Source organism: Calypte anna, chromosome 1 (genome assembly GCF_003957555.1).
Source record: "Calypte anna isolate BGI_N300 chromosome 1, bCalAnn1_v1.p, whole genome shotgun sequence".
In the NCBI taxonomy this organism is placed as follows: Eukaryota; Metazoa; Chordata; class Aves; order Apodiformes; family Trochilidae; genus Calypte; species Calypte anna.
The window spans coordinates 53088784-53107904 of record NC_044244.1 but is presented as its reverse complement, the minus strand read 5'-3'; the positions used below and the strand labels follow the sequence as shown (position 1 = coordinate 53107904).

Sequence of the window (19121 nt, the reverse complement as noted above, 5' to 3'; positions counted from 1 at the left end):
AACTACAAGCTTACACACTGCCTTCTTCTGTAGTCACTGACACTGCTAACCAGCCTGCCTTGATAAAGCAAAGATTTGCTTTGGCTAGAGACTGAATGTAGCAACATTTATTTTAGAAGTCAAAACCCAAACCAAGTGAGACAAAGCTACATTTTGGAGTTACCTGAGCTCTTGCTGAGCTGCTGTAGAATCTAGAGTGTCTTCCAGCTCTGTTTTCAATGCTTCCAGCTCTTCTCCCAGATCCCGCTTCTGTTTTTCAGCTTTATTCCTGGATGCTCTCTCTGATTCCAGGTCTTCCTGCAGCTCAGCGATCTGGGATTCAAGTTCCCTGATCTTTTTCTGGTCCATGTTCTTCTGAGCTACTTCTTCTTCCAGCCTGTGTTTAACATAGTGTTCTGGTCAGAACCAGATTTAAGCCATACATAAATTAAAACCACCTGTCCTACCAAGAATAATCAAGAAAAAAGCTGGTATTGGGTCAGCTCTACAATATTACATTTAAACTTTGATCCCTGTACAAATTCTAATTCCCAGTATCTGACAGACCACAATTACTTACCTTAAAGAAGGGGACTCTAAGAGAGAGACTGACTACAGAAGAAAGCAGAAGAGGAAGCACCATTTTACATCAGAAATTGGACACTTTACTGAACAGATGAATATACCAACTACCAGAGAGACAATGTGTTTCCACTACTTTCTAGCCCCCTCTGCAATCTTACTGTTCCAGTGAAACATATGCAGTGTGCATTATGTTCATAGCCTAGCTCTGCACAGAGACTGCACCAGTGAGCAGCAGCCAAGGAACTCTGATGCTGAGGAATGGATCTTAACAGTTCACAGGCTGAAATACAACAGCCATTGATTCCATTTAGTTCACATTCCAAAGTGACACAAGACAAGAAATATTTCCCAACCTGGGGGTCCCTGAACCCCACAGGTCAGTTTCTCACCTAATTAAGGCTGCCTGCAGTTCCTCTTCCTTCTTGGCCAGCTGCATTTTCAGTTCTTCAATCTGAGCCTGCAGCTCAGCAATCTGGTCATGCAGATCAGTGGAGTCTCCTTCAAGCTTTCGACGAGTCTTTTCCAATTCCTGCCTCTGCTTTTCTTCCCGTCGAAGACGTTCTGATGGAGAGGGGGATACAGTAAGTTACATAACAACACATTCTCAAAAAACACTGAATGAGCAGAGAAAACAAGGATATTTAGAAGCAGTAATTTTTTTCCTAATAAATACAACTGTCCAAACAGCAGTTGGAGTGCATTTTTCTGCCAGGACATATCCATGCAATTACCCCATATTTTGCCCTCAAACCGTGTATCTGGGTGATTTTGCTTTCCCTCATCTTACAGCCAACCCCTCTTACTACTCATAACCAACCCTCTTACCACAGCATAACCACTCATCAAGTGATGCTGAACACAAGGTCTGCCCTCCCTGTACTGAAACTAAACAGGCTGGCTCCTGCTCTGTTAACCTGGGCAGCCTGCAGATGAAGTGCCTCTGGCTTGAACTCTGAAGAAAGCAGAAACAGCACTAACCCTGACAGAAGGATGCTGCTGAAGAAGGAAAGTGGAGACACTTGCACAGCAGGAGAAGAAAGAGAACCAGCCTCTCTTCTCCACTGGACTGCTGTTTTGGAGAGGACTTTTATTTAGAACAAGGGCTCAGCTGACAAGGCACATAACCTTCAGGCAGCCACTGAACAGCTCTATCAAACTGATCAATAGGAAACACACTATAGACTAACTTTTAACCCCACAGAAACTGGAGAGAAATAAAACTCTAGAAAGGAACTTGAAGTTCAACAGATTTTTACAAGAAATCACATAAAACTAAACAGGTAAGATCCCTTTTCAAGGATCTGCCTTGAAAAAAACAAAGAAAAAACCAAACCAAACTAAAACCCACCTTCAAGGTCTGTGATCATGGCCTCATGTTTATTCTTGAGTTTAGCTAAACTCTTAGATTTCTCCTCTTCCTCTGTCAGATTTGTTGTAAATTCAGACATTCTGTCTTCCAACAGTTTCTTTTCCTGTAGAATTGAAAAGGCAGCGTCAAAGCATTTTCTGGAATTACAGGAGATTTTTCCAGAGTTGACTGTACTTGAAGAGGTCAATGCCATTAGTGCCCACTTCTGGCTACAAGAAAACTTGGAACAAAGGAAATCCTTTCATGATTACAGATAGCATTCAAATAAATGGTTACTTGAAGATGTGTATTTGATAGTCCTTTCAAAGCTGAAAGGAAAGTCTGTTTATGAAATAGCTTTATATCATTTGACATAACAATGTATAAGAAAATGTTTGCTCATAGACCATTATCTAGTTGAGGCTATTTAAGTATAATTGTAAAGAAATATCTTTTAAAGAATATAGACAGGCAGCTAATTTCAAAAATTCAGGTTGAAGTTGTCAAAGACAAGACTGAATTTATTTCTAAGTTTCTTGGTAATATGGCAAAGGTCAGCCTTTGGATGGTGGCTCTAGGAGAAGCATCTTTAGCATACCTAAGAAACTGAAGCAGTCTTACCTTAGCCAGTTTGAGATTCTGATCTTCCAGAACCATCACATCTTCTTCTAGTTTCTTCAATTTGGCTTCTGTGGTCACTTTTTCTAGCTGCAACTTCTGCCTTGCACTTTCCTCTTCTTCAAGCTGCTCTTCTAGTTCCTTCACAACATCCACAGGAAAACAAGGCACTTGTCAATACTGCTTACTAACAAATGTAATAGCACAGTAGAAAGCAAAATCTACTAGAACTTGGAAGGATTCTTTACCCTTTTTCAAGGTATTATCAGTACTTTTCAGATGTGACATTTCTGTCATGACTTAATGCAACATTTTGCATTCTAACAAGTTTTCTAGTAGACTAAACAATGCTATTTTACAAAAGAGAATACTAACATTCCTAAAACACCTGGCTTTAACAAAGACTAATTATTTGACAAGTGGTCATCACCTGCAAGAATGGGACAGCTCATTCCATATGACTGACTGAACACCTCAGGTTTGGCACCAAAATCCGCTCTGTGCTATTGCTTTTTCCACAGACGGATTTTTCTATGCTTCTTTTTCCCCTTCCATTTCCCTCCAAGCTGAGACAAAATAGCCACTCTAACCCATATTTTTCTCTTTACTGACAAAGAACAGCATTCCTAAGGCATCACCTGGATGTTCTGCTGCATTTTCTTCTTTTCAGCCTGCAGATGTTGACACCGTTCTTCCTCTTCCTCCACTCTTGCTTCCAGGTCATGACAGATCTCCTCCAGCTCCTGCTTCTTGGCTGTCAGGCGGGCTCTTATTTCCTCAGCTTCAGCACAGAGTTCAGTCTCTGCTTGCAACTGTTCCTGCAGCTGCATCTTCTCTGCCATTAGCTACATTGGACAGAAAGCCAGAAATAAGACAAGCTCCAATTTACTGAAGCATTTAGCAATCTGTGTTAAGTGATGTGCTCCTGTGTTCCACAGTTAGTCCCAATCATTGCAGCAGTCCTCCTGCTGCTAATCAAAAGCTAAATATCAAAATTCAGTTTTTAAGTGTTTGTTCTCCTTCACAAACCAGGTTCTGTAACTATTGTTTGTCTTAAATTTCTCAAGATCATATCCATTTCAAGCAAGGTGATTGTCTAGCTTTCCCCTGCAGAAGTAACACAAATAATTATCAGCCTTACAGAAAAACAACCCCTGCTGCCACCTTCTGTGTTCCAAACAAAAAGGATTCCATTAATAACAAAGTTCAATTCAACCAGCTTGCTGTAATACTCAACCAAAGGAGACCTTCCTTCATAAAGTGTGTACAGAAGGGCAATAAGTAGTCACTGTAAAAAATTACCTGCTAGGGGAACTGAGCTGGAAAGAAAGGCAAAGGAAACTGAACAACATGGCAGCCAAGTCCCATATTTCAACAAGTTGAAATGGTGAAGCTTAGCAATAAGACTGATAAAGCAAAGGAGGACCTCTCAAGCCGTTAGGCCAGTAAATAAAGAATGACTTTTACAAATAAAATTTGCAAACTTACCTGGGCCTGGAAAGTCTCCATCTCACTCAGTCTATTTTCTGCAGCCAGATGCTTCTCTTTGACCTTTATTAGTTCTTCTTCCTTGGCCATCATCTCCTCTTCCTGCCTGCTTACTTGCAGGAGAGGCTTCACCTGAAAGGGAAGTCAAGGGAATGAGGTGTGTATAAGGAACGAAGAGTGCATGAAGGAATGCATTTGTTGATAAGCATTGAATAAATAAATTTAAAAAAAAATCAATTTCGGTGTCATTTTAAAGACTGACCAATTGTTTAGTTGTGAACAATGGGAGGTTCATAGAGGACTAGGTACCATCTGCTCTGCCAGTATCACACCTTCTGCCTGACTGACTTTTTCTCCAGGACTGGATGCATCAAGAAAGGGATGAGTAAATTCCAGACCCTCAAGGGCTAAGTAGTAATAGCAGGAGACTAAAAAAGTTGCCATACCATGGGAAAGTTCACAGGTAGGTCAATGTAAATAGAAAACAAACAACACCTCCCTCTTTGCTCCCCCATTAAAAACCTTTGGAAGTCACTTCATAGGGAAGAGAAAAGAAGTTTAAACTCTGTTTTCAGCTCTCATTTAACTGCTAAGTCTCATTGCTAAAAAGAAAAAAATCCCATATATTTAGAAAAGAAAATATTCCTTCATGTGTTTACTTTCTTCATAAGGGTAAGATATCTTTAAGTCTAACAAGAAGATCAGACCTCAATGCTTTTCCTCATTGAGCCTCAGGGCTCTTACAACCCTGGAGAAAGAGATGACAAGCCATCCACATATTAACTATTATTGTCTAGCTAAACTGACTAGCTAGCCATGTAATAAGCGACACTTTCAAGAGTCAAAGTGATCCTCTTTTCTTAGGCATGAAGCATTAAAAGATGACTCCTGCTTTTCCACAGCATTACGTGTGTATAGCCTTGCACTTGGTTTATGCAGGCATACTGTGCAGCAATGAAATATGCTATGACATTCACTGCCTAAATGCAACAAAGTGTAGCTGCAAGCCAGCCTGACTGTAAAGGAAATAAGATTTGTGCTCTGGCTCAACCTGAAAAGCTGAAACAGCAAACCCGCTGCCAAAACTGCAAAGGGAAAAGTATTACCTTGGTGAACAACCTCCACCACTGCCAGTTCCGCAGCTTCAGGTAGGCAGCACAGTTCCTCTGAAGCACCTTCATGGCTGTCAGTTGCTGCTGGCGTTTGGCAAAGGCTCTGCAAGGGAACTGGAGGTCAGAAAAAGGAACCCACAGCAGCATGCAACTATCTTCACCAAGCCCTTTCTCAGATCCCTCTACATTTTTACTTTAGAAAGTTCCCTCCTAAAAAAAAAACAGCAAAATTTCTGGGTAACTTCCTCTGCCTTTAATATATGATGGGGTTTTTTTCCTCAAGAGTGGTTATCCCTTTCTGTATTGTATTTCCTATTTAACAAAGACTTTTTTTCCCTGGTGTCTTATAATCTCAAAGTCTCAGTATTTCCACTCAAAAAAAAAGGGAGATCCAAACCAGAGTCATGTTTCCTTGTAAAACAACAGTTTCCTTGTAAAACAAAAGTAAAACTACTTTTGTTTTCAGAACTGCACTATTCGTCCTACCTAATATCTTAAGAGAAACCCTACCTACACATCCTGAATCAGTACTGTACTGATTCACTTTTACAGTTGTAGTTTGCATTTCCTAATGTATAATAATTCTAGAGAGAGTAACAGACTTTACTGCTCTATCTGTATGTGGGCAGCACATATTGCTGTACATGGGACATGTGTGTGTATGTCTCAGCCGTGGGAGAGCAGCCCACAGTTTCTTGCAGGTGCCAGGAGTCTGCATTAGAGTTCAGAAAACCCTAAAAGAACCATCAGCTGCAATATAAAACAAATAAATCATGGCCTTTCTGACAAGAAGTAATTTCTAGCCAGCATTTTAAAAGAAACCTATTCCTGAATGGGAGATATACACAATTATAATGTAGTTACTTTCTAGCTAGGTAGCCTCTGCAGCATGCTTGGAAGCCAATAATGACATCTGTGATCTTCAGGTCTCTCTCTTCTTCAAGATGAGCAAGGACTCCAGCTCTAAAAAATACTTTACTCTGTCCAATTCGATAAAGGTTGTTATCCAGCTCCAAGGCTTTGATCTAACATAAAACAGAAAAATTACTTTATTTCCTGTAAAGAATGCTTCATGTGAAACATCACAAAAACATTTGTGCCTCATGGCTTTAAGATGCTACTTCCTTACAACAAGCCACTTGGGTCAACCAAAATTGCTAGCTCCCAATAAAGTACCATCCCAATTAGAGGAGCTGGAGCTCAGCCAAGCACAGCATGAAATGGAGGTAGATACAAAATATATGACAGAAAGCATTGTTTAATACAACACCACATCAGGTTTGCAGAACTACAAGGATCCTGTGAGGAACATATACCTAGTCCCAAGAGCCCTCTTCCCTTACTGAAGGAGACACATCTGTTGATCCTTCCTAATTATTTTTCCCAGTCCTAAACTTTGTCAGAAAAAGGCAGCCCAATCAACTTGACCATCCTTTAAAGGATTTGATGTCAACACTTGTACTAGTTAAAAGGAATGAAGCATACACCTTTCAGAGAGAAAAAAGGGATCCCTTACAGCCAAATTCAATTTATTCTCCCCTAGTCTTCAAGCTACAGAGTCAAAGCTTTCCCTTTGAAGCAGGAAATTCTGCAGAAATGAATAGGAGCCTTCAATGAAAGCATTTGTGATCAGCAGGCCATCACCAAAGGTTTGCTGAAGCTCATACTTCAAGCATGTGCTAAGGATAACACTAATGCTTCTCAGCATTTTGTTTCCATGAATACTACTGGCCCCTCAAAGTGTATGAATCTGTGGAAACAGGAAGACCCTCTTTACCTAGAATTATTGAACCTCATGCTAGTCAAAAGCTTCCATCTGCGAAGCCAAGAGATAGCTTTTTGCACCATTCTTCTGTCAGACAAAACATCTGACTTTGTAATTTTGGTCTGTGAATAGTGGATACATCTAACATGCACAACTCTGATTTCCGCACCACACCCATAAAATTTAGTAGAGTTTCTGGGATGTCTTACCATCAGTACACAAGCCTGCTTTCCATCCATAAATCCTTTGGGAATTGCATTTGGAGTTAAGATTTCATATCTGAAAAGGAAAAAGCATTAGATTTGTTATACAAGTATATTTGAAAACAAAAAGCAAACCAACAAAAAAATCAGTAATATATTCCTAGGGCATTATGAGTTTGACAGCATACAGCCTCCTTAGAAGAAAAAAATGCATCTCTAGACAACAAAGAATGAAGCATTAGTCTTAGATAACGTCCTCTATACCTTACCTAAGTATACCATTACTAGAGAAGTCAGAGGAGACTTTGTGCCAGAAAGCATAAAGGGCTATTCTGTGTTGCTGTCTTTGTAAACAATGGCAATCTAGTTGCAACAAAATATTTAAATTTTTGTACTCATGCCTTAACTTCTCTAGGTTAAAAACTGCTTCAGGTTCTTTTCTAGGCCTTACCGTTGTCTGAATTCCTGGAATACAACTCTGTTGGGGAAACCTTGACGACAAATACGGATTCCTTCCAGCACTCCATTACAGCGAAGCTGGTCTAGGACTAAGTGGGGATCTAGTTTTCCAGCCTAGTGTGGAAAAAGCTCATGTTATAAATACCACAAACTTTCACAGAAGGCCTTGCCCCCTTGCTTCCCCCTCTTTTTCATAAGGTAGAGAGTTCTCTCCTTTCTGATTAGAAGCAATTGAAAGCTTTTATGTCACCTTAAGAACTGCAAAGATCAGTCTCCAAAAGTGCAGTAAGTATACAGTTATTTAAGATGACCGTAAATCCTGAGAAAACAGGACCTCTTTAAGACCTCTTGCAAAACCTGACAAAAGATAGCAACCCAGCCACATGCCCTCAGGAACCCAGGTAGGGCTGTACTACTACTACTACAGGTAGTAGTATTATAACAGTCTTTTACCTTTTTCTCATGGTTGGGGATAATACAACGGACGAAGTTGGGGTTGGTGTTCCTCAGGGTAGCCATCAGTTTAGCCAGCTGTTCTTTATAGAGCTGTCCCACTGTTCGGAACATACCCTTCCTGGTTTTAAAGGCCCCTGGCAGTGCTGATTCTGACATACCAGCTACCTGATCCAGCCCAACAATTCGGTCAACTAGAGAGAGCACAAGAAAGAGAGTTAAATTTCTGCCACAAACAAAGGAAGCACTGGAACACACAAAAAACATCTGGGTAGAACAGGATAAATGAGAGGATCCTTTTTGCTTCATCTCTACACAGATGTCCACTCCTGTACAGAATTTGTGCAGGGATAGGAGCAGGAAGGAAAAAAAGCAACAGCTCACTACAGGAAGTTTGAGTGATGAAGTCAAACTTACTCCCACACATATTCTATCGATATTCTGGATGGAAGCTCTGGAATTGCAATCTAGAAGTGAGTTTCAGATGCTTCTACTTGGTTATGTTACAATGAAAAACAACAAGCCAAGAGTTCTAGCTGCTAGCCCAGCAGAGTCAACTGTTAGTTGACTCTGATCCAGAATGGGCCACAGTTAGAGAAAAAGCCCAGCTTCACTCTTGCACTACAGGTAGAACTGCCATGATCTGTGATCAGAAAAGCCACATCTACTTGTAAACTGAGCAAACATGGTAAAAGACACGACAGAAACCAAAGTCCAAGATACCACTGGTGAGTTATTTTTGGAGTACAAATAATTTTATCACAGAGACATGAAAAATATCACTAGGAAAGAGCCAGAAATCCCTGCCCCAACAATTTCTCCACTATGCCACAATGACATCCAAGCACTGATGAAGCTATCACCTTGATGGGTGGACTCCACAGATCCTTTTTTTAAAACTGAAGTAAGCCAGATCTGAGAGTAGCAAGGGCAAGAAGAAGCTAAAACATTACTTTTTCCCATTGCTTTTCTACATGGAGATAAAAAATTCACTCATATAACCAAAGCCAACTGTATCACTATAAATTTCCACACCCCCAGTACACTTTTATTAAGGGGTTCAAGCTACTATTTCACTTTATCTTTAGTGGTTGACTGATGCCTATGCTCAAGCCCTCAACATGTAGTTCAGAAAATACATCAACTTGTGCTCAGCTGGCTTCTGATTTAAAAACAAAACAAAAAACTGTTACGAGAAACCCCTACAGAAGAAGAAACAAGGATACTCTGATTTAAAGCCAGTATTAGTTTAGAACTGCTCACTTCCAGAGCCACTCTTAGAAAAGGGTCAAGGTTGTCTTATCAGAAAGAAAAGAAGATGACGTCAAAGGGAAATCCACAGAAGAGTGTCCCAGATTGCAGCTGGAACAATCCTCTTAAAAATCTTGAGCCCTGCAATCTACATCAAGATAGCAAAAAGGCCAGGAACTTTCAACAGAAGATCCAGCTAGGAACAGTAAGTGAGAACTTATTCAGCTGTGGTTCAGCTGATGTTTCAAGTTGGAGTCTCACACAGCAAAGGTCTTCTTAGGCACAAGTTGCTGATGGCCATTTTTCATGCAGTAGAAGTTACTTTGCCAAACTTTCTTTAAATGATCAGCAGCTGAAGTCAAAACCCAATACCAGAATCAATGCTAACCCAGATTCCAGTTTTAGACAGTCTCAGAAACATTCCTTCCAAATCCTGTAAGAAATACAGCTTTGATACCTCTACATTCAGAGCTGTCAGGAATTTGCTTTTAGCTGTTCCTATACAAGTCTTGCAAGAGCAACCTTTAGCACCTGAATACATCCGTATTTTTCTTATATCCATTTGCAAGGTGAGAGTTTTGCTTTTGTTTTCAAGTCCACGAGGAGCTACTAGCACAAAGCAGAGGAAATGAACAAGAAAGACAAGCAGGTATGACAAAGGGACAAAGAGAAGTTAATGGGAAGCATTTTTTTCACAGCTCTAGGATGCATTACACACATGACACAACAGCTGGGTTTCTCAGTCACCTGGTTCTAGATGAAGAATAGGAAAGTGTTGATAGAAATAGGCTCTCTGAACGTTCTGCATCTCTGCAACAGAGACATCAAAGAAAACCTACTACAGAAAGTGACAGCAACAGCAAGACTCAAAAGCAGATAATCCCAGAGAAGATAGAGTAAAATACTGAACAACACTGCAGAGAGAACAAGCTAGTTGCAGAACTGAAAACAGATTAATCCTCCGATCTTTTGTTTGAGTGGTGCAGCTACACTAGCTGCTGGGACATAATGGTACATTCACATTTTATCCTGTCATTCTTTGTGTTGAAAAATAATTGCTATATATGCAACAAGCTCAACATAAGTTGATGCAAGTGAACCTTTCTCTTCAGTTACAGTGAGCTTTTAATGCAATACCATGATCAAAGCAAAGGATGTTCCAGGCAGTGTTCATCTGGGTGGCTTAGTCTTCAAGGGAAAAAGCAACACAGCTCATCATGGACTTTTGATGATCAAACAAACCTTTCCACATAAAACAAGAGAAAACAAATGAGATTAAGTTTAATTACGTACCATCTTTCCACAGCTCAGACACAAACTTATCCGACGACTGGTGGAGAAGAGTAGCAATGTTATCATTCAGAGGATCCATGTTCTTCATCAGCCATTCATCTGCTTTATAATCCACCTGGAGAAAATTAACAAGTCAAGAAACTGGGAGGGGGCATTTTCTGCAGCACAAAATGCAACAAGGTCCTGCAAAGTCTTTAAAACTAGCACTGGGGTTTGCACAATCAACATCAGGTTACCTAATCGTTCTTTGATTTACAATCTAAGCAAGCATACCTACAAATTTCAAACCCTAACAAACAGCTGCATGTTCTGTTCTGTCAGTAAAGGGAATGGGTTTACAGTACTAGTTTGCATCACTCCGAGTGTGGCACAAAAACCAAAAGCATCATCATTCTTAGTGATGAACTCTTGATGCAAGGTTTTGGAAAAGTACCTCCAATCTCAACGAGTCCCAGAGAACATTGGTCAGTCTGACATGCTTTCATCTATGGCTATACAACTTGCAGGCAAATTCCCTCAGGCCTTATAAGGTCTGCAGCAGTGGAAGAACTTCATGAAAACTTCCAATGGCTTCTCATAGGCAGCAATTCTGGTAAGTAGCTATTTCTAAGTAGCTGTGGTTATGCACAATAAAATACAGCAGAAATGACAATGTTCACATTTTAGCTACCAATACCTTACCTTGCCAGCATAATGTATGATACAGAAGTCAGCTTTGTCTTTCAGCTGTTTTGGCTTCTGAAATTTGGGGTGTGTGCCTTGCTCTTGCACAACTTTTTCCACAAAGCTTTTGTCTGTTGCTTTTGGGAACCAGCACTCTTCATCCAGCAGGGCCAGTATACCAGGAGGCCCAGCCTTAAAGAAAAATCAAACATTTAAAAATACATTACTATACCAAAAATTAATACCTTTAGATGGTTAAAAAAAAAAAAAAAGGATACCTAAGCCTGATCCTCATCCCATTCACCTGTTGTGTGGTATCAGTTCAACTACCTCCATATTAATGGAAATTGTCTATAATTACTCAAAATCCTCACCTGAATTCTGAGCATTTTAAGGAAAAGGTTTCTATCATGATATTTGTCTATGTTGCTTTATGTGGGGAAAAAAAAAAAGTGAATTTTTTTATTAGAAGGAACAGTACCTTACTCTTCTCCAAATATCTCTGTGTCTAAATGCAGAAAGCCACAGCAGAACATTTCACAGGCTAGTCCTTACTACCGGAACATCTTCTATGAAATTTATAAATTTCCAAGTTTCATTAGAGTAGAATGAAAGCAACAGGGATTCAGAACTTCTCATCACAATTAATTAAGAAGTTCACACTACTTATGGTACCATGCAGTCATACACAAAGTAAGAAAATTGTGTGAGATGGAAAAGTGGCTAAATTTAACTTCATGCTGTATTTCCTACAGAAATGATACTGGAAGATTTATTGGTAATATATTACGAGACAAAGAGGAAACTGCTCACAGTGCTGTGTTAGTAGTGGACTACAAAAGCTAAAAAGCTAATTTTCAGTCTATAGGTAGGGGTTGTGTGCTCACTGACAAAATAAGTGCAGCCACTTCTTGCTGCTCCATGGTAGGAGTAGGAGCTTACCGGCTTCTCTATGAGGTCAATGCAGGGCTGCAGATCCAGGCCAAAGTCAATGAAATTCCACTCTATGCCCTCCCTCTGGTACTCCTCTTGCTCCAGAATGAACATGGTGTGGTTGAAGAGCTGCTGCAACTTCTCATTTGTGTAGTTAATGCACAACTGCTCAAAGGAGTTCAGCTAATGAAGGAAACATAGAAAGAGGTGTGAACAGTTGCTTTTGAAGACACAGCTACTATTCTCCTAGAACTAAAGATTATATTTATACTCAAGCAATTTAAGCTAGTGTTCTGTGTGGGGTGGACAGTCCTTTTGTCAATAATCCCATTTGCTTGTGAGCTGCCTTTCCTATAACGTGTGGCTGTATCACTGCTGCAATCCCTAGAGAAGGTCATCCACACCATTTCTCAGACTACACAAAAGCATGTTTAGTTGCAAACAGCAGAAGAATTACTGCAGCTACTTAGCCCAGGAAAAGAAAAGACTTTTTCTCACAAACTCAGAGCTGGCAAGTCCTCTTCATAAAGAGAGGAAGAAACAGAAGCCTGAAGACAAATTCCTAAAAGCATGTGGACTGGAAAGTCCCTTTTTAATCCTCATCTATAAAATCACAGTGAGGAAAGTGAGGGAAATTTCTTCATCTCCAGATTTTTTCAAATTGTAAGTACAAGGTTAATAACCCACAGTGCATTTTCATGTTAGACCACACTAAATATAGTTCAGCTGCTAAAAAAAAAAAAGTAAAAAAATTCTTGCTATGTATTTCCACTCCCCTCCTTGTCACAAGATCCAGCAGCCATGAAACCAGAGTTAGACTGACCAGAGGAGGGAGGAGGGTGGGGATAAAATTAAACCTTTCTGAGCCTTAATTTTCCATTTCATGAATAAATTGGTCCAGTTCACTCTGTAGCTGCACATAAACCAGATCCAATATAGCACAGGTGATAGAAGCTATTTGGCTGGAATTATGGCAGTATAGTTATTTCCTGATGACAGTCTGTGGTTGCTTCAGACAAAGTATAATGCAAAGACACATTCTAAAATTGTTGTTTCATAGACATAATGGTTTGGCCTAACAGTTCACTGCCACCAATGGAAGGAGTTACCATTCCCCCTTCCTTTAGACTCCTCCTCAGCTTTCTTTTGGCTCTTCCTCACCTACATTTATCTTACATCAGCTTTTATGCTCAGATTCCCATTTGCAGACTGATTCAATCATAAAACACCCTAAGAACATATATTCCACAGGGTTAGAGAGGTAAGCAGTAGTAGTTGTAGGCAGGAGCAGCAGAGGGGGAAAGAAGCAGGTTCACTCCTTCATCAAGGAGGTGCTGTTAAATCCACTTAGCTGTATGCAAAACCACACTGATTCATGATTTTCAGGCTTCTTGCAGAACACACCATATACAGGTCAGAATGTATGTTGGATCTGATCTAGTTACCCTGTCTGTCTTTTCCAAAACTCATCATCAGGAAGAAAAAAACCATTTCCAACAATTTTTCATTAAGCTAGTAGGTTTCAGAGGGTCATCCCTTAAATATTTTGGGACAGACTAACCAGACATAAAATTTTAATTCCGGTGGTGATCTTTTTTGTAGGTTATCAAAGTCTAAACCTGTGATCTATAAAGAATCAAGAGCATCTAGAACTATGAAATTAAAATAATTCTAATGCACATTTCAATAAAGATGTAAGCACCAGCATATACAGCAACAAGGTAAGACATTTGTAGAATATATAAAATATTAAAGGAACCACTAGCTAGTTAATAGCTTATCTAACAGTTCATATCCAAAATAACATTGGAGCAGAGATCTAAAATACTAGAAATGGAATACACAACCTTTCCAAAAATATACTGTTCTGGTTAAAGTTATTCCCTTCAGCAATTTTTGCTCCATGGTAAACAGCTGACTTCAAAGACCTGACACCTCCTTACCTCAAAAATCTCAAACCCAGCAATGTCAAGGATTCCAATGAAGGATGCACCCTGTCTCTTGGTCTTATCCAGTGCCTTGTTGATCCGCATAACCAGCCACCGGAACATACGCTCGTAAGTGGCTTTAGCCAGAGCTTCAATGGCAAAGTCAGCCTAAATTGGAAAAAAAATAAAGATCAGAAGTTACACTATAATACAAAGAAAGGCACAGATTACGCTGTTTCAACGTCTAATGGCCCAACTGTAGGTCCAACAGCTTCTCTCCACTGCCAAACTCACTGAAAAAGGCTCATTTCAGAAGTTATTCTCAGTGAAAAGGAGATGTCGCAGGGATACTCCATAAGCATGAGCAAATAATTTGTCTTACTAAATTAGTGTGTCAAAGCCAAATTTCAGGATCCTGCCTGCTGGAGAAACCAATGCCTGGTATACAAGAAAGAAAGTTATGCCCACTCACCTCCAAAGAATATAGTAACATCACAGGTTCATAGGCCCAAAGAAAAACGTTAGAATTCTTTTGTAGTTTAGGATTTATGAAGCCAAATCCCTCCCTCCCATGCCACCATCCCGCCTGTGACTGACAAAGAAAACACTCTGTACATTAAGAAATTAAGTATCAAAATGGAAAGGCGCTCTGTGACTATTTCTAGAAATCACTCTCTTCCTAATCTCTTCCATGTTATGAGGCCACGTTTATTCCTACTGAGCAGAAGAATGTGTTTATAAAGAAGCTGTGCACTGCGTAAGGATGGGGGCTTTGCTCCTTTCAGAAGGCCACTAACTCCTAGGTCTGCTTTCATTTAGAGCACAACCTGATTCAAGAGTGTTACATAATATACAGTCTCAAAGGTGACCAGCAAATTCTTCCACCCTAGTAGCTGACCTACTCAAAAATGGTGCTTCCTGTACACAGCAACTTGAAAATGTCACCCTTCCATACAGCACTGAAGGAACTTACTCCCTTGGGACAGCTGGTCACAAAAACAAGGGGAGTTGTGGGTTTTTTGGTTAGTTTTTTTCAGATGAGAAAAAGTGCTAGAGGGGCAGGGTGATTTCTATCTTTACACAGATCACTCAAGCAAATATTAGAAGCAAGATATATGCTACACTATTCAAGTGTGGTTTCTACACATTGCAGTCAAAGATGGTTATGAAACACTTCAGGAAACTCCACTACACTTGCTAGCTTTGCAGCAGCAAAATTAAAGTTCTCATTTATTTCTAAAAGAATGCATACCTGCTCTTTGGTCTGAGCTTTCTGGACATAATCTCGTCCAACTTTGATGCGAGGAGTCAGGATACCTCTAGTAAAATCTGTCACATTGATACCCAAAAGGTGAGACACTTTCTGAGCAGCTAAAGATGGTAGAAGGAAACAACAAAATAGATTAATATTCTCTTGCTTTCTGTGACAAAGGAAAAAAAAATTAAGAAAAACTTTCCTACAACTGCCTTCCCAAGAAAGTCAGGAAACAGCTGTAAAAAGCACTAAATGAAGAGCAGGTTGATGAGACAAGGTATCTTCAAAAAACCCAAACCAAAGCAAAAAATCAACTGTTCCAACCCATACTACAGATTAATGAGTTTCTCCATAAGCCACAAGCAATACTCTCATACCACTAAGTCATAACAGAAGCTTTAGAAAGTCTGTAATCAATTTAAAGACACCAAAAGTAACAGATTTCTTAATTAAGCTAATTGTTCAGTCTTCATCTACTGGTTAGTCTTTGAGGCACCTTTCTATTTCAGGTTGAAGATCCAAAGCCCAAATGGTTTACTATGCTCCCCAAAATGCCATTTAAAGCATATTTTCCATAATAATAGCCCAAAATGTAAACACTTAAATATATATTAGTAGCCTTTTATGTTTCTGAAGTGTATCTATAGTGAAGGTCTGAGTTAATTCTTTCACCAGATAACCTTCTGTCATGTGAAGCATGGCACTATTTAAACATGCACAATGGGCAGTGCAATTAAAATGTGCCTGCATACTTTATACCCATCACAAAACCATCCACCTTAGCCTTGTAGTTACAGGACTACCTACCTAGCAAAGGTAATTCCTGAAAATCTGATATTACGGGTTTGTAGGAAAAATCATTCTTATCTTGGTTAAAATGTATATGCACTACAGATTCCAGGACAGTCATCTTTTTCATCTGGTCATTGCCTGTGCTTCCCACCAGCACTGTCACAGGGACAGTACCACATTCCTGCCCGTGGGTGGCTGCAAACACACGCCTGGAAAAACAGCCCATATCCCTATGAAGGAGCATGTCTGCTCCTTTGACAAGTAATTCACACCGGGCAGAAAAACATGATTCCAGCATTCTCTACATACTGTAATATATTCTTCTACACAAACAAACTTCCTGTAGGCTTTATGTATTTTTCTTTGGGGTAGAAAGAAGATTGATTACCTGTATTGTCTGGCATAGAGGCTTGGTCTGTGTTACGCTCCTTCTTGAAGGCTATGTTGCCAAGTTGAAGAACACCTGAGATAACCTTCAGCAGACCTTTCAAAAGAATATTAATAGCTTAGTGTCAGACAGCACCAAAAGCCCTGTTATGACCCAGTTATCTTTCCTGACATGGTTAAGAGGCCCGTACAATATCCCAAAGATCTTTCTGGAATTTTGAAAATAAATCAGACAATTCCTCTATATGACTCCCATTCACAACACAGGACTTGCCTTGTTCCTTGTCTACAAGACTACACAGCCTGGAAATTTACCTATTCTCAGAAAAGTGGAATTACCTATTCCCTATAGTAAAGTGGAAGACAAAACTGAGAATAGCACCCCACCCTATAATACATATATTATTTTTTATTTTTTTTTAAATAAAATAAAAATGTTTGTTCTCTGTTAGAGGGCCAAATTCACTATTTCCCTCAACAACTTCTTTTAAACACAGGAAAGCATAAGAAAAAACCAATTAAGAGAGGGAAGATTTTGTTCCTTTAACCCAACTCATTCCAAGGTCTGTAGTCCACACAGAAATACATTATAATGTATGAAGGGCTGCAGGATGTGGATGAAAGTGCCTGTACCACAACTAATTACATGCTGAAGCACCCCACCCATGGCTAATGATGTATTCATACTCTTTGAATGGTGCGCGTCACAAAAGCAGCATCAGATGTTAGGGCAGTAAAGAAATTATCAGTGCCATAGCATTTATTCAGTTTTCACCGTGCATGAATCAGAGCTCGTTGCATAATAGCTTCAAATTGCCTTGAGCAAAGCAAACTGCCAGCCACTTGCAAATGGGATCTTGCACCACAGATTTTTTCATTCCCTAATTTCTACCTGATACAGACACATTTGTTTGAAAACAATATCCTTTTGTTTATCCAGCACAAACAAAGGCTCAATGTATGCTACGAGAGGGCTAACAGAAAAGCAGTAGATATGTTCCTAGTGGCATGTAGTGAAATTCAGTGAATCTGGAGTCATGGCATTTGTACAGACAGCTTATTTTGATGCTGTTTCATAAATGAAGATAGCATTTAGACTTCACATCAAAACTAAGCAAGCCTACCATCCAGCCAGCTACAGTATGTATTCTAAGCACATAAGGAACAGTGATGAACTTCATATTTTGAACACTAAGTGCAAACCACTAAAGCTATATTTGCTGTAGTGGCTGGAACCAACAACTTATCCATATGACAGCAGACATGCCCTGGAGCACACATTAAAAATCCAGCTCTAAAAACCTAAGCATAGCAGGACATCCTGACAATAAATTAAGATTCCCAATTTTTTTATTCAGTTTCAGTCTCAGATGACTCAGGATATCAAGAAGTACATTAAACACTGAATTTACAGCACTCTGGACTGTGAGGAGTAATAGTTGAGGCACAGGTACATATTCCCTACAGCCACAAAAGCTGCAGCCTCCAGCAGGAGATGGCAACCTCAAACCACCACAGATGTTTGCTTCACTGTGGAGAATAAACACTCCTGTTTTTTTAGAGGACCTTGTACATTTAGAAACTGACATGTTGCAGAGTGCTGGTTCCCAACCACTGAGGCACATCATGAATGAGACAGCACAGAACTGTGGTGAATACTCCACTTTGTGCTGGCTGCACGCAAGTCTAACTTCACTGGTACTGTGCTCCCAGAAACAGACAATATTAATTTCTGATCAGCAGTTCAGTGTTAAGCTGGAAAGAAAGGCACTATGACCAGGCAATTCTCAAAGTACTAATCCAGCAGTGGTTGGATTAGATACTTTAAAGCCACTGCTTAGGGACAGGGGGAGCACACAAGCTGTACACTGCACAAGAGAATAAGTGAATTCTTGTATCTTTGATGTGTTATTCACAAACTGGATATACACCCCTCAGATTAGGAACAAAAACAGCAAGCAGAAGCATGTTTTCATTAGCTGCATGACTTCTAACATTAACTGTATAAACTGAAACAGTGCTGGTAGATCCTGAGGTGGGTCACTCCAAAGCCACTAGGCATTAAGATTATTATTTTCACGTTGTTTGTTTGCGAGGAGGGGTAATAGGTGGGGGGGATGGGGCAGGGAATGGACACCAGACAAAACAAAACCAACAAAAAAAGAATCCTAGAACAAAAAAGCTCCATAGAGATATGATCTGTTTCCTCTTTCACTTCCTTGCATTTTTAAGTCCTTCAAAGGATTTATACCTATCTGCTCCTCATCTGGGATGCCCATGATCTTCATTGCCTCCATGGTTTCCTGAAACATGTCTTTGTCTTGCTGACCCGGGATCGTAACATGCCCATTGGAAAGAAAGCGGTATTTATTGTAAGGCTCCAGCAGCAGATCACCTTAGGAAAGAATTGAGAAAGAAGTTAACAATGGCTTTTTTTTCTTGCCTTTTTTTTTTATTTTTAATAGACAAGAAGCTATGACTGAGATCAAATTTCTGATTTGCATATACTAGTAGGTGCCAGATGAATCTTGTACTAAGGCCAGTTTTACTTCAGGCTGAAAATTTAACATTTTAGACAAAACTGGAGTTTTTCAGCCTTATTTCCTTCT

At 39.8% G+C, this 19121-nt stretch overlaps 1 protein-coding gene across 1 annotated transcript in view; it reads right to left on the bottom strand.

Annotated features, from left to right (window-relative positions):
- Nucleotides 1-19121, bottom strand: part of MYH9 (myosin heavy chain 9) — a 70990-nt gene that overhangs the window by 11904 nt on the left and 39965 nt on the right. Inside the window, exons 9-26 of the mRNA XM_030469249.1 lie at nucleotides 18764-18907; nucleotides 16514-16609; nucleotides 15331-15449; nucleotides 14094-14246; nucleotides 12160-12333; nucleotides 11236-11409; nucleotides 10555-10669; nucleotides 8011-8204; nucleotides 7550-7671; nucleotides 7105-7174; nucleotides 5995-6155; nucleotides 5125-5233; nucleotides 4019-4150; nucleotides 3169-3375; nucleotides 2534-2671; nucleotides 1913-2036; nucleotides 954-1125; nucleotides 164-376 (exon numbers count right to left, since the gene is read on the bottom strand). Of these exons, the coding sequence (XP_030325109.1) occupies nucleotides 164-376; nucleotides 954-1125; nucleotides 1913-2036; nucleotides 2534-2671; nucleotides 3169-3375; nucleotides 4019-4150; nucleotides 5125-5233; nucleotides 5995-6155; nucleotides 7105-7174; nucleotides 7550-7671; nucleotides 8011-8204; nucleotides 10555-10669; nucleotides 11236-11409; nucleotides 12160-12333; nucleotides 14094-14246; nucleotides 15331-15449; nucleotides 16514-16609; nucleotides 18764-18907 (2617 nt within the window). The remainder of the gene's footprint in view (nucleotides 1-163; nucleotides 377-953; nucleotides 1126-1912; nucleotides 2037-2533; nucleotides 2672-3168; nucleotides 3376-4018; nucleotides 4151-5124; nucleotides 5234-5994; nucleotides 6156-7104; nucleotides 7175-7549; nucleotides 7672-8010; nucleotides 8205-10554; nucleotides 10670-11235; nucleotides 11410-12159; nucleotides 12334-14093; nucleotides 14247-15330; nucleotides 15450-16513; nucleotides 16610-18763; nucleotides 18908-19121) is intronic.